We start from the raw sequence: 25,698 nt of genomic DNA on the forward strand, positions 1-25,698 counted from the left end.
GGTAACGGCTTATAACCGCATGGCTTCCAAGGTACCCACTTTTCCATCCTTCAAGTAGGAGTCTTTCCGACCTGACATCGCGCAGTTATCTTAACTAGTAGAGTCTTTTAATATTTAGGCTGAGTTTTAAGAAATTTGTAGTGGCGATAATATTCACCAAACCGAACCTAATTAACGACCCTGAATCCCTTGAGATTGGCACTATTACAGTAGTTATTATAATATCGTAATTGTTAACCATATAGGAGCATACGAGATAAAAATAAATGGTGTCAATTGAGAGGGAGCTGTTTTATTTACATTTTCTAATTTCACACAAGGAACGGTAACTTATATAAATTTCTGCAAGCCGGACAACCTCTTTTTCACGTGCAGACAACTCACCATCTTCTCAGTCTGCACCGGTGGCGGTTCAATTCCAGTCACCAAGCCGCCAGGAAAAAATCCATTTTCTTGCAATCTAATAATATTTAATTGATTTTTGTTAACTCTCAATTCTATGAAATTTGTTTCTGAATTGTATTTAAATTTGTATGTCTGAAAGGACTAAAAGTGCGATTATAATATTGTTCATATTTTCATCCTTTGTTACCACTTTTTAAGCAAATAAATTATTTCTATTTCTATTTCAAGGTTTTCCATGATTAGCAAGTTCCTATTGTAGTCTTTCTTACCATGTTGTCTCCGGAGGACATAGGCCGGTGACGTCACCGTCTCGGTAGATGACGGAATGGGCGTGCGCATGTCATTGGGCAGAAAATATCTTCTCGGGAATAGCTATACAAGTCTCAATCAAACTTCGATGGATAGGTGTTGTATAATAGTTACATTTTGGGGAAGGGACATTTCAGGAAAGCGAATTATTGGGAAATGAACCTTTCTGGAAGGGTTGATTTTGTGAAACGGCTACATTAGGAAAAGGGAAACCTGAAGGTTTTGCTAGAAAGTTGGTCAGTATCAACTTACCATGTCTCCGGTGCGCGTAGGGGTCGGTGACGTCACCGTCCCGGTAGATCACGGAGTGGATGCGCGTGCGCAAGCCTTTGGTTGAGCGGATAGTAGCAATACTAGTTGCACAAAAACAGGGAATAGCCACAGACGTTACGTTCAAATATCGATGGATGGTTGTTTTACGATAGGTCCTACATTTCGAGACAAAGTCCTACATTTTGAAACTTTTTCTTATCTTGACTTACCATGTCTCCGGTGCGCGTAGGGGTCGGTGACGTCACCGTCCCGGTAGATGACAGAGTGGATGCGCGTGCGCGTGCCATTGGGCGGGAAGTAGCGGCGCGCGTGCTCCACGTAGAACGCGCCGTCGTGCGCGATGATCTTCCCCTCGAAAACGCCGTCCGTCACCGAACCGAACACCTTTGATTGTGGGTCGTCTGTGAAAAGAATTTGGGTTTAGTATACGTTGAAGTTTGGGCGGATAGTGTGTGTGAAAGGTCTTTAAAGCCTGCATCATGAGAGATGTAGGTATTCAAGGATATGAGTGCAAGTCTTCTGGAAAAAAGTTTACTGATAATAATAAATTGCCATTAAATTATACATTTTCCCAGCCTTGTGAGTGTCCATTCTCAATACTTAAAATATGATTTGAATTTTTGAACTCTCTAACTACCCTATCTAATCAACCAAAGCAAGCTTTATTTTTAAGCTTGTAAGCCTTGGACTTGCTCTGTAAGCTTCTCTACAAATAAATAAGTAAATAGGGTTTCTTTGTTATTCTGGGAATCAAACTCAGAAACTCTCCGAAAAGTCAGCAGATAGTTTTTTGGAACTCTATATTTTGATTGTCATCTTTCTACCCCTTTCTATATTATTCACGGCAAATTTCCACCCGATTGTCGCAATGTACACTACGAGACGTCCAAGATAGTTAGGGCGCTTGATGAAGTTTGCAATCCTACCAGCAATTTTAATCCGAAGGATTACTATAAACTATTGACTTAAAGAAAAGGGGTGGCGTGAACTTTAGAAATGAAATGCAAAGCGTACTTTACGACAACCAAGTGAGTTACGAGCAGTAAAATGGATATCGCACCACTTACTCATTTTACTGGTTATTTATTCGACTGTTGGCTTCGGTCTGTGATTTTGACGTGTCGGGGGCTGATAATAAATGTTTAAGACGCATTATGGGGGTTTATGTAGCTGTGTCAATCCATATTGAAATTGAAATTAGCAGTATTTTTTATATGTGAATAAAAACAATAAAAGTCTAACTTTTATTCTGTATCGAGGGATGTGTAATATAGCGACAGACACGGCGAATAGTAGGGAATTTAGTGCAAGAACCCCTCCACTTTGGTATAGAAGGGTCATTTTTGCACCAGTTGTTCTTTGGGTGCTCCTGAGTAGATTTCCGTCGGTAGACATCGGGAGCCCCCCCTGTGGTAGCAGGGGGAGGGGGGGCAAGTTTCCTTCTGCCGCGCTTCACTTTAAGGCCCATATCTTCAAAACTATGGGTATTAGGGCAAGTGTGGTGTCATTTTCGGATAATTAAAGGATGGCGAATTCATTTCTAGAACAAACTTTTTGCCTTTTCATACAAAAAAATAGAAATATGGAGTAAAATTCACAAAAACCAAAAAGTACTTTTTTAAATAAACGTCGTTTACTTTTAAACCACTGGAGATAATCTAATAAAAAAAATATGTCCTGAAAGCTACATTTATCAGGATTATAAATATGTACCATTGTATGGTACTTTTTTTTAAAAAAGTAGGTGAAAAAAATTTTTTCTTCAGGACACAGCGGGCGAATTTTAATGCGCGTCGGAAAAAAATATTTATTTTATCCATGAATTCATACTATTTGGTTCATAAGCAAGTAAAGATTATAATTTTAGAATTTATTTAGAGTTCCTGGCACATCATGCTACCATGATTTGTATTTTTTCTTCAATAAATTTTGAACTCTATGTGTAAGACATAAGGTTGAAAATAGTTTAATTACATTGTTTTAATGAAAATATCATAAGAAGAAAGCACTAAATAAAGAACTTTAATTTGTCTAAACGTCTAATGATTATTATTATTATTTTAATTAACATTTTTATTTCTACATACTATTGTACCAGTGATAACGGAAAGGTAAGTGTGAGGAAAGTGAGGATTGATTATTATCATAGTACGGGAGATTATTTTTAACACAAAGGCTACGGCTGAGACCATTATAGTTGTTTTTTCAGACAGCACCAGCTTCTGCACTACTTCTTGCACTTACATCTCACCATTTCCAGGCAAGCTTCGGCAGCTACGGGCAAATCGGTCCATGTAGGCTCCATGTTGCTATAGACTCTGGTCCACACCCAACCAGTCGGATAAAGGGAAGACTGAGTCGGTTGCTTGCAACTGATCCTATACGCGAACCCTTTGAATTACTGCCAGTAGCCAATGCTGATACAAAGCTGTCTGGGTTATTTTATGTAGGGTCACACCTAAGCGTAGTCCACAGCGACCCATTAGGATCTTTATTCTCCCTTTTTTATTCTTGGATTTGGATGATAGATCCAAAAAAATCCTATCCATTAGTAAAGTGAATTAAGCGTTTGAGTGAAAGCCACCTAATAGTCTTCTGATGCCGGATATGCTGACCCAAGCAGACCCATCCTTACAGTATTAAGTGTTTCATGGACTCCACATTGTATTCCACATGCTCGAGAGCTTCTGTTGTTAGGCCCATTTTTTGGGACATGTGATTCGTTCCATAATGCCCAGTTTGCGTACCTGTAATTGCTTGGGCATACCTTTGAAAAGTTTTCATGACCCTGTATTTCCCTTTAGGAATGATTTGGAGAGGCTTATATCGTTGGGAGCTTTCCCATTCAGCCCTGTTATTCTTGGATATGGCCATATTATGGCCATGAGGTACCTAAGCTTTTAGATAAAGGTACTATCAGTTCTGACCCAATAGGTATCGTCTCTGACCCTTGTCTCGCTAGACTGTCGGCTCTCTCATTGCATTCGATCCGTGTATGTCCAGGTATCCCACATTAGGGACACTTTGTCATGCCTTCAGAGTTTGTTCATCTTTAAGATTGCATCTAGAATACCTAATTCTAGACTCAACCTTCACTGAGGCGATGGTTTTGTTTGAGTGCTGCCTGGCTGTGGCTAAGGATGTAAATATTGCGTTTCTTACGCCCCTGTTTTTAATGCACACATAATTATAGCGTAGAATTCAGCTTGAAATACTGTAGCAAACCTCCTTAAACGTTCACTGTGTTTATTACTACATGCTTGACTATGAACGAGTGCTGTAAGTGCCCACCGACCTAGGCAGTTTTGTATCAGTATATCAAGGGCAGTAATTATGTCCTTATGATTTTTTCAAATTATTTAAAATTTAGTTGGTTCAAGGGGTTCGCGTATAGGGTCAGTTGCAACTTGCAAGCAACCGACTCAGTCTTCCCTTTACCCGACTGGTTGGGGGTGGACCAGAATCGATAGCAACATGGAGCCTACATGGACCAATTGCCTGTAGCTGCCGAAGTTTGCCTGGAAAGAAGTAGCGCAGAAGCTGGTGCTGTCTGAAAAAAAAAACAACTATAATGGTCACAGCCGTAGCCTTTGTGCTAAAAATAATCTCCCGTACTATGATAATATCAATCCTCTCTTTCTTCACACTTACCTTTCCGTTATCACTGGTATAATAGTATGTAGAAATAAAAATGTTAATTAAAATAACAATAATAATCATTAGACGTTTAGACAAATTCAAGTTCTTTATTTAGTGCTTTCTTCTTATGATATTTTCAATAATAAAATGTATTTAAACTATTTTCAACCTTATGTCTTACACATAGAGTTCAAAATTTATTGAAGAAAAAATACAAATCATGGTAGCATGATGTGCCAGGAACTCTAAATAAATTCTAAAATAATAATCTTAACTTGCTTATGAACCAAATAGTATGAATTCATGGATAAAATAAATATTTTTTTCCGACGCGCATTAAAATTCGCCCGCTGTGTCCTGAAGAAAAAATTTTTTTCACCTACTTTTTTAAAAAAAAGTACCATACAATGGTACATATTTATAATCCTGATAAATGTAGCTTTCAGGACATATTTTTTTTATTAGATTATCTCCAGTGGTTTAAAAGTAAACGACGTTTATTTAAAAAAGTACTTTTTGGTTTTTGTGAATTTTACTCCATATTTCTATTTTTTTGTATGAAAAGGCAAAAAGTTTGTTCTAGAAATGAATTCGCCATCCTTTAATTATCCGAAAATGACACCACACTTGCCCTAATACCCATAGTTTTGAAGATATGGGCCTTAAAGTGAAGCGCGGCAGAAGGAAACTTGCCCCCCCTCCCCCTGCTACCACAGGGGGGGCTCCCGATGTCTACCGACGGAAATCTACTCAGGAGCACCCAAAGAACAACTGGTGCAAAAATGAGCCTTCTATACCAAAGTGGAGGGGTCTCCATACAAATCATTGCACTAAATTCCCTACTAGAAATCTAAGGTAGAGCCGTAAGCTAAAATCAGTTCCGCGTTGCATAAAACGCATGAAATCATGAATAAACTCGCGATAGGTCGAAAATTAACGCGGGCGTAGCCGCGGGCAGAAGCTAGTTAGGTAGATAGTGTATTTTGGTTTATGACAAATGGTATGTTCATGATTATAATTCACCGCACTTTATACGAATAAATACAACTTATTTATATGTTAGTAATAATTTATTGAATAAATATTCATGTTTATTTATTACTCAAGAATATTGTTACGGTCTCATTCACCTAAATTATAGTTGTTACAATACAACGTTATTATTTATTTATCGTTTGTAATTAAGGAAGACAGAATGACGATTTAAATTAATATGGTTTACTAATAAACCCACTTGCTCATTAATAGAACTAAAACTAATATCAATAAGTAATAAATCAAACGATAAATCAGCGCCGTACTAATTCAGAATTTCATTTTACTAACACTATTTCGTCGTAATATTATTAGGAATTTAGGTCTCAAACTTTAGTTGTACAAACGACACGGGCGTATCAAGCTAAATACTGTAGCATCTTATGTAGTGATAATAAATGTGATTTTGCAACAAAACTGTCAAAAACAATAAAGCCGCAGTTCCTAAAACAGAAAACAATATACAATCGAGTTGTTCGCAATATCCCCAACACGTGTTGAGCTGGTCCGAGGTTCCATACTTATTGGTCGGCGGGGGCATGTCAGTGACGTGTTGATTAAACGTGGCCTATGCCTGCACTGGATGGGCAACTAAGCTCAGCTCGTGTTCTTAATTCTTGTAGAGCTTAGTGCACAACTACATCGGCCGCCCGTATTCACAAACGATACTTGTTTAAATGAAGCAGCAAATCGAACGCACAGTGTTGAATATAGCTCTGTGATTGGTTCGTGTGTCACCCTGTGCATCCACGCGCACTCAGTGTGAACTGTGAGACCTCATAGTAATGTTTACGGGCGTTAGTTTCTATCGCAAATACAATGTTGATTCAACTAAACGTGGCCTATTCCTGCACTGGATGGGCAGCTAAGCTCAGATCGAGTTCTTAATTCTTGTAGAGCTTAGTTCACAACCACAGACGCATGTCGAATTGGTACATTGAGGGCAGGGCCCTTTCCCACGACAATCCAGTTTTGTCGGATCCCGTAGTGCCGTAATTAGGGAGCTGCAGGATTATGCAAAATTGGACAGTCGTGTGAACACACAAGAGTATGTTTGAAATTCGAATTCCAAATCGAATTTTTGCAGGACACTACAAACGGGATGTTCATGTATAAACGGGATCCTGCAAAAACGGTATGTCTTCATGGGAAAGAGCCCTTAGTACACAACCACATTAGCTGCAAGTCGAATTGGTGAAGTATACTTAGGTTTCTATCGCAACCATACCTAGTCACATGCTCAAACATTACACGCACTGCATTCGTGAATAATTGATTTACAACTGTATAAATCAATTACGTAATCTGGGGGCACGGCAGTGCCCCCACCAAGTCGAGCAAAAAAGCGGCACGGCCGTACCATCCTTTTCTCGAAGCAATTCAGGCCATTTTCGACCGCCTGTAACTTCGTTGTGGATAAAACTAGAAGGCTGAATTTTCATTAGCTACGCAGGCATTGTAAAGACACGGTATATTTAAAATTTCATTCAATTTGAACCAGTAGTTTAAGAATTATAACGGGTCAAAGTTACTTAATTTTGTCACTCACTGACTGACTCACTGACTCACCGATCATCAAAACTCTAAGGCACTTCTAGCAGACCTAGAAGCTTCAAATTTGGAATATAAGTAGTGTTTGGTGTATGAATCAAGGAAAAACTAAAATATTTGGGGGCACGGTAGTGCAACCGCCAAGTCGAGTAAAATTTTTCAATTTCGGTCCAGTTTTCTAGATACATAACTGCTGTCTACAAAATACAAAAAGAAATGAGATTTGGGGGCACGGTAGTGCAACCGCCAAGTCGAGTAAAATTTTTCAATTTCGGTCCAGTTTTCTAGATACATAACTGCTGTCTACAAAATACAAAAATAAATGAGATCCCATCAAAAACAATACTTGTCAAAAAAACCAAGTCTCGCAACTCAGTTGTTCTACGGTAAAAAGTTGTGAGATCCATGTAATACCAAGTCCAGGCCAGGAAATCTTTAACGTTTTACATAAATATATTGACTTGGTCATCGCATGAAAACACGTGTAAATAAAATTATTTAGTGCGATGGCCAAGTCAATAATTTATGTAAAACGTTAAAGATTTCCTGGCCTGGACTTGGTATTACATGGATCTCACAACTTTTTACCGTAGAACAACTGAGTTGCGAGACTTGGTTTTTTTGACAAGTAGTATTGTTTTTGATGGGATTTTCTTTACGAGTTCATAATTGTTGTGATTCATTTTCTTCGTTTGAAACTTGATTTCAAGATTTTACTTGTAACTAAAATTCAGTCTTCAAAACTTTACGATTAGAAATAGTTTTATCAGCTGACTGTTAGTTTCTTGTTGTTCATGCCCGCAAACATAAAGTTAACTACAAATTTCTTAAAAGTTCTGAAAATTAAGTTTTCTTTTATGGAATCCTTCATACAAAACGGCGAATTCATAATCATAAAAACACTTACAAAATTTATTTGCACGAAATACAAAGGGCTGCGCTTTTGTTCAACTCTACTCAACTGAAGTTTTATTGAGTTTACAAGTCACATTAAATTGTTATTTAAACTTTAAAACTTAAAGACTTCGGTATCACGCTCTGGGAGAACTTCGAATAATTTCTCGTCAAACGTTCAAAGGCTAAATGGAAGCCGTTTTGCGCAAGATCGAAACAATAAGGTCACGTGAAGGGTCACATTGTTGTAGTTTAATCAGATTTTTTTATCAAACAATCGTTCGGGGACGCTTTCCATTGTCAATGTTATTCGACTGCCTAAGGATAAGTAATTACGAGGCGTTCAAGATATTTGAGTTGGCTGGCTGGTAAGTAAGCTGATAATAAAATTGTTTTGCGATAGGAAATTTTGATTATAATGATGGCTTCCTTGTTTGCGTGGAGCTTTTGTAAGCGTTACTCAAATTGATAACAAGCAGGAAATGGGTGTAAGTTTTGTGTGGTAGTAAAACCGTTATAGAATTTAATGACGATGTCGTGCGGCAATGTGGGGTTAATAAAAGTAATGATTGTGACTCATTTGGTTGTTAGGCACTTAGGCAGGTGACGGGGACAGGGGAACAGTCGGGGAACTATCAGCTGAGCGCGGAACTTGTAATGCATTGGAAGCGGAGAGCACGTGTGAGCTCACACGCGTGGCGCCGATGCATTATTCACGCTTCGATCAAGCTCAATGTAAACTAATTCATGCGGCAAAACGCTGTAATACGTCAGTTATCATCAACTGAGGAAAAACCTAGACATTTTAATAGATAACATCTAATGAACTATACCCGTTTGATGAGATTTCATCAAGTTGTTTTGACGTGAAATTCCAATTACACTGGAAAATTGTACTCTGACAGATAGATATAGGGTTTTCCTCAATCAAGTTTCCTGGGATGTTTACACCCAAATCTGTTATGAAAATCCCTGGCAAGTTCAATATAACATGGGAACTTCTACATGCCAGATTTTACGAATTAAACATAGTTATAATAGCTATGTAACCCAAGAAATTGTAAGCAATATCGACGAGAAAGTAACGTAACGTGGTGATAAGAGCACGTGAACATTTTGCACGGGAAAGTCGAGCTTATTATTTAAAAATCACGCACGAGTTGTTGCATGATTCATTAATTGCATTTGGTATAAATGTTGCTTGATGCATTATGGAAACTATTTTTAGTGATGAGATGGTGTAAGATTTTTTTGCGTAGGTTTTTACGGAGTGATAATAATTATACATTACATCATCTTGGTCTATCCAATTCCCAGGTTTATGCTACGATTGCGCCTCATTGATCTTACGTCTGTCTTTTAGATAGATAAACTAATATCGTTGTTCCTTCGAATTTTACGTTACCCCATAACTATTAGCTCGCCATTCGTATTGTGCGAGACAATTTGTTCGAATGACAATGGCTGGCGTCGATATTGTCGAGGCCACCGCTCCGAGAATGTCGAAACGGCGAGCAAGAGCTCAATAAATTTGCACCTGCTTGTCATTATATTATTCGACGAAAGAGACGACGATTGCTTGCCCATTGTTCCTACTAAACCATTTTATAAACGAGAATTAACAACGAGCGATTTGTTAATCCTGTGGTCTATCCCTGGTCCCTACATAATATTTATAATATCAGATCCAAAATTACGAAGGTATGGCAAGTAAAATAGGAAAGAGACGTGAAATGTTTTCCGCACAAACCGCAGGGCCCGAAAATGTTTTCAGTAAAATTTAAGAGCGGTGGCAGAAAAATTCGCGTACATTTTCTGAAGTCAAGAGAGCCGGCAGTCGGCGTACCTACTTTATTTTATCATTGAGTAATTTTATTTACCTCGCCGATGTACTGAAGAATTTACGGGAAACGTATTTATTTTACATCCCCGATACTCTGTGAGTGATATGCGTGTGCTAACAGAAAATAAATTCGACGTTTTATCTATTTCTATTTTGTAAAACAGGATAATTTAACGTTTAACCCGAGGTTTACTTTACTCACTAATGCTTTACGTTTACGTGCGCTTGAAGCTTGAAAGCATAGATGCGTAAACAAAGCGTGCATCGAAATGTTTAGAGAGGGTTTATCGACGATCAACAAACTGTGAAATTAGATCAGGTGCGAGACTCGTGAGCTTTTATGATTTTCATATCAAAAACAGACCAATGTGTGTTACCTATACTCCAGTGGAGAATTTTCCGTACATTTTCATCCGTTTATTGAACAAAAATCGTAAACGCTCAATTAATTACAAAATATGTATAGGCTCAATATTTTTCACAACAGATTCTTAAAAATAAGTACACAATATTTTTGGTATAAAAGTACGAACCTACGTTCGAAAATTTTTATTACACAATCAATGTATACAATTTCGTATGCTTGGAGAGCAGTTTTTAGCTTTTTCTGTATCCATAAAAAGTTTGAAGTTTAACTCGCGGTTGCGACCTTCCCAACCAATATCAAGCCTGAAAACATCCCTAAGGTATGGTAAATAACATTTTCTGGATCGTTGGTTCGAATGGTAAACCCCGACAATTACATTTGCAGTGTTTTACCCATTCTGGTGGCGAATGGCGAGTCCACGGTAAGTCGGTAAGTGCATCCATCGCTGGCCGCGCGCGTAAGTAGGGCGACGAACTGCGATCGATGCGCCCGCCCTCCGTACAACTTTATCCATTTACACTGTACCAAACTTTAGCGATCATAACAGCCGATGTATTCCGACAGTATCACAATACGCACCATTGGTGATGTATCAAGTATAACAATATTCAATTTAACTTGGTATTTTTCTTCGCAGAAAACTTTGCTGGTGCCAGTCGGCGAGGAGTTCGTAATAACGAACCGACTCCAAGACGCGGACGGTCTACTTATTATCAACCGACTTCAAAAAAGGAGGAGGTTCTCAATTCGACCCGTATGTTTTTTTTTTTTTTCTATGTTTGTTACGCGATAACTCCGCCAATTATGAACCGATTTGAACAAATCTTTTTTCGGCGTATAGGTAATACCTCAAGGGTGGTCCCATTTAAATTTAATAATAAAAAAAACAACCCCCAAGGGTGGAAAACTGGGGATGAACTTTTTTATACGCAATATCTCCGCCGATTAAAAACCAATTTGAACGATTATTTTTTTGTTGAATAGGTATTATCAAAAGGGTGGTTTCATGCGAATTTGAAGAAAATATTTCACCCCCAAGGGTGGAAAATTGGGGATGAACTTTTTTATACGCAATATCTCCGCCGATTATGAACCAATTTTTTTTGGTCTCAGTGTACTGCCTACCTTCAGTGGTAACATCAAGGTAATAATTAGTTAACTAAAAAGCAAGAAATAAGTAAAATTTTATAAAAAAAAATAAAACCGACTCCAAAAAACCTACACTAAAACGTAGAAAAATAATTACTAATTACCTACTTATTTATTAGGACGAATTATTAATATTTATGTAGGTATACCATGATTGATACTTTTGGAGTCGGTGCAGGCAAACTTTACATGTTTCATAATCTTGGCACCGACTCCAGAAGTATCAATCATGGTATACCTACATAAATATTAATAATTCGTCCTAATAAATAAGTAGGTAATTAGTAATTATTTTTCTACGTTTTAGTGTAGGTTTTTTGGAGTCGGTTTTATTTTTTTTTATTTTCATTTTAAACTTTTTCAGCCAACCAGACTGCAAGGGTTATCTCTGATATAAACTCCGGTTTCCGACAATCATTCATTTCTCTTCACTTCAATACAGAGTCGAGGATGCTTTGTAAGCGCAATGCCGACGCGAGCCGTAAACAAAATGTTATGAATCTTTTCCATGATTTACATATTTCGCGAATCAAGAATGCTGTGTAAATTTCCAACGCAGTAATTATTTACATTGCACCGAGCAGGCGAGCGGCGGGCGGGCGGCCCGCGCCCTCCGTCGACGTTAAAAGTCGAGTGGCCGCCGAAAGCTCCCAATTAGCTGGGACTTTGACGCCAGTAATTGCGAAAAGAAATATGTTTTAGTGCTCTCGAGGAATTATTAATGTTGACAAGAGGATCGTCCAGTCCTCCCCAGTCCCCATTCGCTGTCGACCAAACGCGAGGCGGGAGCGTTTAGCCCTGTTTGATTAAAGAGAAACACAATCGCCGTCGACATACCCGGAGCGGGGACTTATTAAATTTCCCCCCGGGCAAACAATGGCGGTCTATCTTGGGTGTAGATAACAGCGATGTTCCTAAGGGTACAATGGGTGCCGAGTTGCGGGTGCCAGTCTGCCGTGGGCTCGTCTGTCTTGTTGGGACGAGCACTCAGTTCTAAACTGTTCGAGCGCTACCTCCACTTTAAGTTATTTTCCACAGTACCTCAATTCATTTGCCGCTAACCAAAACCATAACACGCTCTGTTGTTTTGCAATTACCGCAAATTGTTGCTAAGGTCCGGTTCTGTCTAGACGAGTTAGATAAATGTTGTTCTTAGGCTATGACCTCAGAAGCTTGAATGGCTCAATTAACTATTGTATTTCTAAAATATGAGGGTAGTTGTAGTTGAAATAAGTGAAAATTTTCTCAACCAGTACAATTTTCATTAAAATTGTAATCTTAAAAAGTCGCAGTTTTACACCTCTAATCTTCTCATTCTAAAAGCAACACGCACGAAGTACTTGGTAAACATTGCATTTATAATTAAGTCTGACTTTCAGCATCGCTGTAAGCTAAGCTTTTCATTAAATCTAGATACTTTAAAAAATCTCTGCGCTAGATTAAATAAGCCCTTAATAAATACAGTCATAGAGGTTAATAAACTTACAAACAGTGTAATAAAATACATAGTCTCTTTTGCTTACCAGCCAATTCGCCGTGATAGAGATGTGACGTATCGACATCGTGGAGCTGACCTTGTGTGCCTTCGACCTGTGAAAAAGATTTAATTAGCAGTCAAACAACATAAATGGAGGCACTACGTTATTTTTTGATTACAACGTTTGGACTTTGTGGCCTCAAATCGTATCACCAGTAATCATATTAAGGAAAACAGTAATCAGCCGTACCACAGGCCGTACTCGGGGCAAAATAAATTCATGAAATGTTTTAAAAATAAAGCACACGTTTTAATTAATTGGGTGTTTCACTGCTATTATTTAAAAAATAACACATTCCAATTTCATTTATTCGAATGTTAATGAATTTTATTACTGTTAAATTAAACTTCTGATAATTAATAAATCTGTACATTAATAAAGTGAGGAGAGGCTAATTAATAGATAAAATTTTGGGATGAATTATGGATCTAAGTTTCTTGGAATCCAAACAAAGGGTAGAAAATGAACTCAGTATGTATTAAAATATTATCACATTGATTAAATGCTGAGTAAGTACGTATTTTTGTTTTACAATATTACCCATAGTTAAGATAATACCATTTTCTATTAGATAGGAGATAAAATTGCGTAGCGAGTTGCGACGCGCCATCGTGATGTCTACAGGTATTTTGTGATTGTATGTGAATTTTATGTTTTTAGATGTATAGTAATGAAAAGGGACAGCTGTTCATTCAACTTATCAACAAGATTCTTGCGAAAAACAATATTCGAGTTCAATTGGGTACATTTAGATACCGAGCTGAACTCTCAGTTTAAATTAAAACAGATGGGCGACTGTGGTTTTCTTTGTATGTAGTATCCTGTTAAAGTCGCCGCAAAAATCACACACGTCCCTCGGAAATCGTAAATAGAAGCACAGAGGTGCACGTCCGATGAGACGTGACCGCAAGTACCACTCCTCGTTCCTCACATCTGTGGTCACCCGCCCAGACTTACTCTGCATAGGGATTACCAAATCCACCTATTGCTCGCTACTCGATTTTAGGATTGAGTAATTATTCCACTTTGTTCACCTGGATGATATCACCTGGGAGAAGAAAGTAGATTTTTAGTGTCCTCATGTCACCTCGGAACCTTATGCTTCATTTTCCAGGTGAATTGAGTCGATTAAAGCGGTCGCCATTGTTCAACTAGGAATTAATTTACCCAGGTGAACATATGCGAAAACATGAGTGCAATAATTCCTAGGTGAACAAAGGCTACTTACTGCTTTAGTCAAATCAATTCACCTGGGTGAAATGGTTCCGAGGTGAAATGAATACACTAAAAATTCCAATTTCTTCACCCTTCACCTGGGCTAACCAGGTGATATCACCCAGGTGAACAAAGTGGAATAATCGAGTGTAGAGCAGATAAGTCAAATAGCAAACAATAAGGTCTGCATGCTCTTAGCACACAGTAAGAATTTCAGGTAGAGTCGACAAACTGCGAGCAGAAGCACCAACGTCACCTCATGCGATTATACAACGCATCCCAATAGCATACGGCCATTTGCATGCGTTACGGCATTTTTCTTTCTCTGTGTCGTCTACGGCTTACGCTCACCTTTGCCTTTACTTTGAAAACGCGTAGCTATAACATGGAAATCTTACCTTAAAGTCGTCTGTGAAAGCTGATAGGTCCCTTCGCAACCGTAGGTGGAACCTTCTGCTGTGCGCTCGGAAATGGAGATGCAGGTCAGCTGGCGCGTCTGTGGAGCGCCGCGTTCGCAAGTGCTGCTCGTGTATCGCTCGCGAGTCATAGTCGAGCGGCTCGTAGTGGCGGATGTATTCGTTTAGCTCACGGTATGATGCTGCAACAAAGGAGACAAGGACTTTAGTATGAGCAAAACGTATGACTACATTTTGTAATGTAACAGAGCTCAATCATAATATCATCCATATAGTATAAGCGCTAGTCAAGATACAAATTATAATAGACACTAGAAAATACATATTTTGTTGGTAAAAGAAAGGTTCAAAGCCCACTAAATACAGCAGATTTTTCAAGTGAATAAATCGAAATTAAGATCGGCCGGGTTCAGAGTTCAACGACCAGTTATAAATTAATATTTATGATATTCGTAATACCTATCATTTACGTTTGAGATGTCTGAGTTTATATCAAATAAACTCAATTTACTTTTAAATGAGTACCTAAAGTTATTCACGATGAGCTTTACGGCGAAAAGGTCTTAATCTGTGTAGATGGCAAAAGCAGCTTCTATTATAAGCAAGAATAAAAAGACTGAGATAAAGGTGATGCGGATGAATTAGAACAAAGGATCCCCTTACAAACACACGAAACCTCTGAAAAATACGACCAACTTTTCTTTCCAACTCCAACAGAAAATGCAATTCCATTTCTTAGGATAATAAATAGATCTCGGAACGGACATCGATCGAGTGTTTTTATACAAGTAGGCCAATTTGAACGCCACTAAATCTTAATTCGATTCAGGCCACGCCACGGGATTGGCAGAATCTTTTTCAATGTCAATCGGTAGAGGTTGAAAGCGTAAAAACCCAATACTTTACAAAACTTCCGAATATCTGAAATAGATACTTTCAGTTTCATAAAAATGAAAACAACAAAATCAGAAATTCAACCGTACCATAAAAGAAAATATCAAAAGTTTATTCGTGGAATCAATCCTCTGGAGTAATAAATAGAGCTATCTATTTCTTCCTACAGCACTTGTCCCGAATACATAAAAGCGGTATGAATATTATGCTAATGGGGTTTATAAAGTCATCACGGTGCTCAGAAGTCGAACGGACCGGCAAGCCACTGCACCAAAACTCAATTTTCAGACTGTAAATCTTGAGTTTGATTAAACGACACTTGAGCAGAATTCGATTTTCTCAGTTCGAATTTTTCCGTAACGTTAATTATAAACTTTCCGGGACCCAAAATGACATTCAAGTCGGGGACAATGGGCGTAACTTTGTCGAACTCAAATTCATTGGTACGGTAACAGTTGCCGTTTCACACTTCATTCATCTCAAATCTAAATATCATTGGGACCGAGAAAAAAACGAAAGGAAGTCACATGGCGAGACGAAATGCAAGTGTGCACCACGTGTTGTATTTTACACTTGCAGTTGCCATGTTGATGTGTTTGCTGAACAGTCTTCAATAAAATATTAAATTGGACCGCACGAACTAGTTTCTTAGTAGAGGAAGGCTTCGTGAATTTATTGTGTGCGAGGTGTCCAGTAGCAAATATGAAAGTAGTTACGTGGCGAGCGCGCCAAGCACGTAACCCAAGCCCGAACAAATAAATAGCCCATTTATTCTAGTTAGGCCTTCGTTCCAAGAAAATGCAGCATGAGGAAATGATAGCGCGGCGTTGTATGGAAGAGATTAAAACCCGCTGCAATACTGACTCGGGTGGATAGTGATGTGCAGCGGGACATAAGTTACGACACAGCTGCAGTTGAATGCAATCCGAATGCGCGAGACGGGAACCGAGGCTGATTTATTTAACATGCCATTTGAAACTGATTCCCTTATTCGAGATCTCAAATAAAATATGCAACTGGTAGAGTTTTAACGCTAAACGCCAGGGTATACAGAAAATACGCATTTAATACATATTTATAAAACAGGTTAATAATATGAGAATATAATCAGCGATAAATGAATGAAATATGAATGCAGCTCAACCCCTTCCTATTTATGCAGTATTCTACATATTGCAAGCAAATTAAAATAATAACACAGCTTTGATATGCATACTATTTAAATTGGCGTGTTATTTTAATCAGCTGAATACTTGTATTTTTAGATTATATTTTTATTAATATAAGGTCGAGTTTATCACAGCGCCTACGCATAAATCATGGCGAGCTTGAAAAAAATAAATCATCCGATTTTAAAATGGCCGTAGTCGAGGCCGTAGTCCAATAAGTTATCAATCATTCATCGCAGCCTGTTCTGCCTCGGCAGCATTTGCGGCGACTCTCGGCTGGATTATTTACACATCCACGTTTATTTGTTCGGTCATACAGAGGGGTTTTTGCTATGAGCGCGTGTCAGTGGGTCAGTGGGACAGGACCACCCCCACCCCATCCGAAAGTAGTCACAAAGCCAGGCTTAATGCCAGCGCAATGTACAGGTTCTTTTAACTAACTAGCCAGTTAAGTGCATTTGCTTTCGCAAGTTGCTTAGTCGGGCAATAAATAGAAAATCTGCATAATCGTTCTTGTGATACTGCCCCGATGCCTTAAATACTGTATTTGCTTCGTGAGTGAATACCCCGATTGTTTATTGAAGCGTTTAGCTAACCGCAATTTAGGTCTAGGTTAATTAATGTGCTTTGCTGTAAATTACATTGTGTTAACTAACAATTTTACGTAACTAACAGGTAAACAATGTAAATACACGAGATGGGTAATTGTTTAATGATTGTTTGCGCGAAACAAAGAATAGTTGATGTGGTATGGATTACTTTGGTACTTGATGATGCCTTTTAGTGCCAGCAATAATAAAGGGGTCCGTGAGCACAATGCCTGACACCGACGAGGGTCAAAAGCAATTTAATTAGTCAAGTGTAGTTTAGCAGCACCAAATGAGGAGACGGCGGAGTGGAGACTTCTCGCAAACTTTAACAATGTCCTCTTGCGTTAGGCAACTTGTCGATGCTCAGACATGCCCAAACAACTCTTACTGGCACGTTGTAACTTACCGAAATTCATTGGATTAATTATCACATGCTACCAATACGTTGTTAGGTAATTGAAATTAATTTAGCAAATGTCTTTATTTGTAATTTGGTTTTACCTCTAAAGCTCTATGAAGCAAAAGGGTAACTGCAAGGCGAGTTAAGAGAAGCTAAGTTTTGGTAAAATATAATACCCTAATGATACTTGAAAAAGTTTACAAGACAGGGGGATCGATTAGGAAAAGTCTATGTATTATGTTATTTAGATAAAAATCGCATTCACCATCATACAAATGATAGATTTATTCCCCGTGTCGTTTTTGATCAACAAATCCCATTATAATGCTATGTGCTGTGATGCAATTAACATCCTTCAGAGTCCCATGTTTTGCGATTAATTACTGAATAAGTAGTAAACTAGAAATTATTGTTAAAATAAAATGTCCCACAATCTTTTAAAGTTACAATAAACACTAACCGCAAACGAAAGATTAAACATCACTTGACGTCACTGAATGCAGAGTTCACTGCGGTTTCCCTTGGGTACAGTGGTCGGCATATCAGCTGAGATAACTTCATTTATGGCATGTATGACGTGGTGATAAGAGCCGTAAGTCACCTCCAATGTTACACCCGACACGTTCCCTGTCTGTACCTGAAACTGTACGTGACGACCCAATGTTTGGAAGTGAGAGCGAGCAGGACTCCCAAAGGGATTAGGGATTACCCGGCTGTCCCTCGGGATTGCAAACTTTGTTCAGTGCGAGGGTTTTAACTTTTCTTGTTGTTCTGAAATCGCTCATAATTACATGTTTTCAAAGTTTATTATACTTAAAATAAGAACACCGCACAGGCACAGCACGCGCATCTTTGTTTATTTTATGTTACTAATAATTTTATTTGATGCGATTTTTTGCGACAATCCTGAACGGTTTAGTGCACATCACCGAACAAAGCAGACCCATTTAATTAAACTACGGGTTTCTGAGCACGAAGGGTTATAAATAGTTAATTTTATCTGAACTAAGATAAACATCCACTGTTTAATACAATCCTGGGTAATGAAACGCCACTCAAGTAGCGTAGTGTCCTTTTCGTCGCTTCAATAACACTAACTTTAGACAAGTTTTGAAAGGGTTGACTGTTTTATACTGTTTCCAACAGATTGTAAGTGGATAAAGAAATGTAATTAGTTGGCAGTGAACAGAAAGTGTTTACGCCATCACAAACCGAGCCGGAGCGAAAAGTACCCAAGGGACGGTGGCAATTACTTAGCGACCAGTTACGATACAAGCTTTCCCTCCAAGAAGCCACTTCTATATTAACCATCCTTTCTATTGACTGGTATCACACAAAAACGACATCGATACATGTTATTTATTGAACGGGATTTGAGCTTTAAACACTGATTACACACTTTCAAAAACTCGTAGTACCTACCTAAATTGAAAGAAATGAAAACAGTTTTATGAATAGAAATCACGAAATCGGGTTTAAAAATATTGACTTCACACGTGCAGTTACACAATACACTGAAACCTAATCCAGTTTGTTGCGATTGCATTCTTGACTATAACATCTACCAGAATTTCGGAATCAGCGTAAACAACATTGCTGTTTAAAATAAAAATATTGTACCTAACCTACCTACGTCACCATTTCAGAAGCGCAGTGGTATACAATACGATTCGAGGGAAGTGAGTACCAGAATTGCTCAATCGGCGAACAACAAATACTGATAGAAAGCAACGACCGTGCCATACGACCTAATTGATATACTGTGTACAGAACGTAGCGAATTTGAACTGCTGCTCATCCAATTAAACTGACGTAAAACCAATCCCAAGAGCCGCTGCTACTAGCCTCCCCGTTTTATTTGTTAAAAGTTTGTTTAAACAACGCTCCTAGCTCAGCTCCCAGTTGTTACAGCTTTTAATTATTTTTATTGTAGGGAGCAAATTATTTTCAGACCAACGCTTGTGAACAAGGAACTTATTAATTTTGTCTAACATTATTAAAGCGAAAGTTTGTGCGGACGTATGTTTGTAACTACATTTCATGCTTGAACTACTGAACATTTGCGTTGATAGGGATAAGGATAAGTAATCACATCACACATTTTATAAAAATGAAAGAATTTTAAATATATGCCGTATTTCGTTATCTCAAACACCAGCTGTTATTAAATAGGTAATCATACCTTACATGCAATGAACACAAAGGTATTCTCTTCCATAATTATTATGCATGGAAAATGCTGTAACAAACCCTTGGTCGAAGGGGGAGCCAGGCAATTGAAGAGAACTGATGAACTGAGCTGACTCAGCTGGGTACACAAATTATGTTTTACAATATTTGCTTTTGTGTTTGAAGACTGAAGGAATTACAAAATCCATCACGTCCACATAATTTTCTGCACCATCGACATCGAGTGCATATTAGATTGACAGCGATAAGTTAGTGTTGAGCAGTCGTTCTAGATTACAAACTACCTAATGGGTTCTTACATCGCACAGTTGGTTAGCTGGCAAGATTACCCGGGTAATTTTAAGCGGTAAGCGAGAGTACAATATAGGCATTTACAAGTGGCGAAGTTTCTTACTTTGTCATTGCAGAAACGATCGTGTGTCGATAATATTGTTGTGCGCTTCAGAAAGCGTATGGTGTAAAGTCACTTCGTTCGTTTCGCAAGGACACAGTGTCGACATGTGTCGCTAATTGCCCCGCAGCTCTTGGGCAGAGCGTCCCGCGACTTACACGCGAACATTGTCCTTAAGTAAATTGCTTTCGTTGGCGAAACTGTGCTTTATTGCGCCGATGTGTTACGTGTAATGGCTTGCATTTACTTACAGTCAGTTGTGAACACGTAAAGAATAGGTTCGTTTAATCATACCTTCTCGCACAGGTGTTTTAAATGAGCTTAAGGAAGAATAGTAAATTGTTTTTAATACAAGAGACTGTCGGCTGTATTCGAGTAAACCCTCGCATCGCAGGTCAAAATTGGTATAATCGTAAGATTCTAATTCTGACGTATGGGCAGTTGGGCACAGAATGGTGTGGGTTGGAAGTTGCAACAAATGAAGTCGCTTACATTGAGTTGAGTCACATTATACCATATTCGTCGGTACCAGATATTCTTCGGTACCAGACACAAATAAGCTTTTAATTATCACAATAAATGAAGATCTCAATAACTGTTACAAATGGTGTCAGCCAAATCCGAAACTGATTTTTTACAGCTGCGAATAACTAAAACCGTATGTGAAAAATCCAAAAAGATAATCTCATATTTAACGTTGTCGTGAAACGCGATGCGGCGTCAATGTGATACCGCGCTTTTCATCTCGGAACACGTTTTAAAGCGACTGCGAAAGAATCCGATATTACATATGTAAGGGAGGTGGTGCCATTGTGCGCGCCAGATAGTGCGGGATTGTACGGAACCAGGAAGCGCTGATCTCGAGCCGCTCAGCTCTAGTGACCCAATTATTCTTACAACGCTTTAGATAAAAATAAATCTCTTATAACCTGAGTTCTATCACTATGTTACGTGGTTGAACCAATTTGCTGTATTTTACAGCCCGAAACAAATTTTATTATTAGTCTCTTATTCAATTATGTAGGAACAATTTGAAGAAATGTCTGCTAAAGTTAATATAACTCAGAAGACAGACAGTATTGAACTACAAATTGGAATAAATAAAGTATGGACTTGGTAATAGTAAATATTTTCCATTGTAAAGTCTTTTGTTTGTATTAGAGGCTCAAAGAGAAGCAATTTTACACAAAGCTTAATGGACTAGTCATTTAAACTAAAATTCGGTCAAAATTGTTCCAATAAAACTATCAAACAACATTTTCGCTGTATAATCTGTACATAATATCGAAATTTATTATTTTAAGCTTTATTGCAGAACGTGCTCCGATCCGATCGACTCAATAATTTATGTAAAACAAAATTTGCTGACTTAACTAATACTTACATTATCCGAATATTTAGAAAGAAAGAAAGAAAGAGTTAGTGTCAGTGTGAGTAATTAATTAGTTTCAAGTGCTTAAATTGTGTCTTAATGAGGTCATTTAACAAAGAAATCTAAGGTAGATACATAAGTATGTGATTATTAACGACTCCATAATGTTTGCTAAGCGTTTATATTGGTAATCGCGACTAAGTTAAAAAGTAACGATTCAGCACAGCCACCGAATCGTTTGTTTATGTTTACATGCGCGCCTAAACGCGCCGCTGCCCGCCCACGGACAACGGGCGGGCGGGGTCATCGACCGCGCACCACCTATGTATCTATTTGTATGTATTGTTACGGTCAAAGTGATAAATGTGAAAATTATGAATAATCGCCGGTTATTATGAATAATTACCGCATGATTTGGTAAATGTGATTAATATGAGGTCATTTATGTGTGTATAAAACTAAATAGGCGGCTTAGGGGTGGCCCAAGGGCCACCCCCGCCGCACCTTAACTTATTTTTCACTTTAAATCAAAACATTATGTTATAGGCATCATGGAAAAGTAATATTATGCAAGAAACATTCCAAACTCATTATGCCAAATTATATTAATATATGATATCAAAACGTTCAAAAGTTTGGCTGTACACGAGCACGTACACAATATGTTGTTGTCTTTTATGAAATTTGTTAGTACTAAAGTTGAATTATTAAATAATCACTGTTAAATGTGATTAATTTATCACTTTTACCGCGGCTGTTGGTAATTATTCATAATAACCGGTTATTATTAATAATTTTCAATTTATCACATTAACCGTAACATGTATACTCTTGATTTCATCTCGCGCATACATAGATCGATCAGCAAACGCAGTTGAATCCGCGGTCTATACAACCCCATCAGCCAAATAATGTTCATGTAATGTTGATTGGTTAATTTAAAGCAAGAAAAACTTTCCTATTACTACAGCAATAAAACAGCGACTCGAGCTACCAAGAAGAAACTACTTAAACTTATTGTCAAGCTATCAAATAAAAACTGAGTGCGATTGTAATAAATAAGCAAGAGAAACTCAGTAATGGCATGTTTATAAACAGGACACAACGAAGAATTGATTGAACCGTACTTACGATTGATATCGCATTCATTAATAGCCGTTGAAAGTTCCTAGAAATGTGATAACAATGTTTTATTAACATTTACAAATGCAATAAATAATAACGTACTATTCATCTCCATTCAATAACCTCTATCAAGACAAAGAAAAGAAACGCTATTATTTCGCTCTCCAGTTAAACAACGCTTCAAACAGTTTATTCAGTGGATTATGGGATCATAATTTTTAACAACATCGTTTAGCTGAAAACAGAATGTAGAAAGAAATAATGGAAGGCGTCTCAACGCCAAGTGACATCGCATTTGTGTGCAAACTTCATTATAAAGTTGCATAATGGTGCCGTTAGAGGTCTGGCTTGCTGTGCTGCCAAGATGAGTTTCTAAGACAGAAAAATTGCGTGAGTCAATAGCTTTATTATCATAAGCCGGTGACCGAGACGTCTGTGCGTCGTGTGCCGTCTCGGATTCTCATTCAGTGCATTTAATATGAGTGACAGTATCCGTTGTCACAGTCACTGTGGCTTATTGCCACTGCCCATTATAACTCGAGCTACCAACTGCCCGGCCCCTCAACTTCGTAATTAGTCCCCCGCCCGGTTTAATGGCCAGAGATTGCAGACCTGCATCTACGGCTTGAAGGTTCAATCTTGCAGGTTGACTAAGATGACTCACATGCAGTTTATTTAAGACGCCGACTCTACAATTTGTCAAGTGAGCTTTATATTCTCACTCGAATTTAGAATTTATGTTAAAGGACAGAATACACCTAGCATAATATCTTTTTCATTCGAATTGAACATTAAATCAGTCATCAAGTTTAATTGCGACAGATGCTCCATAAATCTCGACTGGAGACAAGCGAAACCCTCTGTAAACTAAACTTAGCGAGCGGAAATTGACAAGATTGGTGGCAGTTGATGCGCGAAGAGAGATCGAAATTGACCTCTTATCAGAAATTAAAGCGGTACATGTATATGTTGCAAGTACGAGTATTAGCGATACCGTTACCCATAAAAATACAAGGGAAAAAATGTGCTGGCAAGGATAGTAGGGGCGAGATCGTATCGTAGGTACAATAGATTAAAGATATCGCCGCTGGGTTGGAGTCTACCGCGTCATGCTCGACGGAGCGTGCCTGGCTTCCAAGGCTGTAACACGCTTTAGAGCCCGCCTCAATCTAAACAGCCCTGAGTAATAGATTTTTCTAACCACACAAGAGACTCCAGATGATTCGTTCTTCACGTGTTTTATGAGGTCAACAGCTTTCGCTATTTACATTGGAAGCGAACTTTTTTGCAGGCAGATAAAGAAGACCACATAATGAGGCTTGAGATTCCGCAATCACTAAAACACATCTATAGCTCTTCAACTGTGAATAGAGTTTCTAATCGTTTAACTATTGAGTAAATTACATAAAGTCCAAACTAACACAGAATGGATTCTAAAGAAAACTATGAGGATATATTTTTTAAGGTTTCCAACATAACCAGAATTGTTGCATTTTTACCAAAACGACCTTCCGCCTGTAGTATGCGTGCTCTTGACTCACTGAGCGAAGGCTAGCACGCATTGGCCTAATTATTCGGCAGTTATGTTTTAAGCCTCGGAAAATTACCCTACATCGACCAATGTGTTTGCGTCAGCGTACAATCTTAGCTAACGCTTTAACAGCTTCTTTGAACTGGTCAGTGTAGAGAAACTTAATGAGAAAAAGTATGACCCAAATTAGTAGACCTGTTTAATCGGTCTAGCCTAGACTAGAGCTAGACTAATGTCTTCCTATAAAAATAACAGTCCTATCAGAGGTCTTCAGTTACGATGACGAATCGATGACCTCACACAAAACCTTTGTAGTGGGTGTTACATACATACTATAACAGGAAAATTAGAGTAATAAATTATGATTTATTCATACGGTGCTCTGAATTAGGTCAAATATATAGAAATGACGAGTGCATGGTTTATTTCAGAGAAACGCAGCAAACGATAGATTTCCTGCAACACAAAAATGAGTTGCGCGAAATGATTCATACTTTATCTTTGAGCTAATATGAGACGAATTCGACGAACCGAACCGTTGCAAATAATTCCAAGCACATTAAACTAAACACTGTAGCATCTTATGTAGTTGTCATAAGTGCGATTTTGCATCTAAAATGTATAGTCCAGATGTGCCTTCAAGCGGCTAATCCTCGTTGTGTATTTTGGCAGATTTGTGGAAAGCCAGTTGCTCGGACCGTGCAGTGTCATTGCTCCTTGTAGCGTGCATTAAGCATAACCCATTCAGGGATTACGCGCGTCGGGCGCTGCTCGGGAGAGCCGGGACACAGGGGATGCCACTTCGCGCGGGTGCCAGTTGCACTAACTGTTTGCTTCGGGCCATTTTGGAGATTTCGCTTGACTATAGCACTGTTCTTTGTTGCCGTTTAACGGCAAGTACAGTTTGGAAACAATGTTTAAAAGGCTTGCTGTTTGCCAGTAATCCTGAGATAATAATATGTTTCATAATCGATATGGAGCAAGTCAAAGAACAATCAGTCAAAACTAATAAGGATCTACGGAATATCTACTACCTACGGAAATTATAATAATATTCATTTTAGAAATAAAGCGCAGAAACAAAGAAGGAGTAAAGGTACTGATTTTACTGTGAACATGAAACAGGTAAGGTGGGAATATTGATGTAGGTAAGTACATCATGAATACATAATGGTCAATAATAGCTTATTGTATCCTACTCTAGTATCTTGTATGTAAGTCGTGCAATTTTGTAATTATGGGGTTTAATAAAATGACGCGCATTACTGAGAAAATTTAATAGTGCGGCGGCAATTACGAGAAGTACTGAATCACGTCAGTTATTGTGAGGTTTTACGCTATTTTATTTTAAAGTAAACTGGTAAGTATATATGTAGTCATCAGAAGAAGAGTAAAAAGAAAA

General features: G+C 38.2%; 1 protein-coding gene across 1 annotated transcript in view; it reads right to left on the bottom strand.

Moving 5' to 3' along the window:
* The window catches only part of LOC135073794 (disintegrin and metalloproteinase domain-containing protein 10), a 69,686-nt gene that overhangs the window by 32,454 nt on the left and 11,534 nt on the right, over positions 1 to 25,698 (bottom strand). Inside the window, exons 2-4 of the mRNA XM_063967973.1 lie at positions 14,617 to 14,816; positions 12,989 to 13,055; positions 1,197 to 1,388 (exon numbers count right to left, since the gene is read on the bottom strand). Of these exons, the coding sequence (XP_063824043.1) occupies positions 1,197 to 1,388; positions 12,989 to 13,055; positions 14,617 to 14,816 (459 nt within the window). The remainder of the gene's footprint in view (positions 1 to 1,196; positions 1,389 to 12,988; positions 13,056 to 14,616; positions 14,817 to 25,698) is intronic.

Source organism: Ostrinia nubilalis, chromosome 8 (assembly GCF_963855985.1).
Source record: "Ostrinia nubilalis chromosome 8, ilOstNubi1.1, whole genome shotgun sequence".
NCBI lineage: Eukaryota > Metazoa > Arthropoda > Insecta > Lepidoptera > Crambidae > Ostrinia > Ostrinia nubilalis.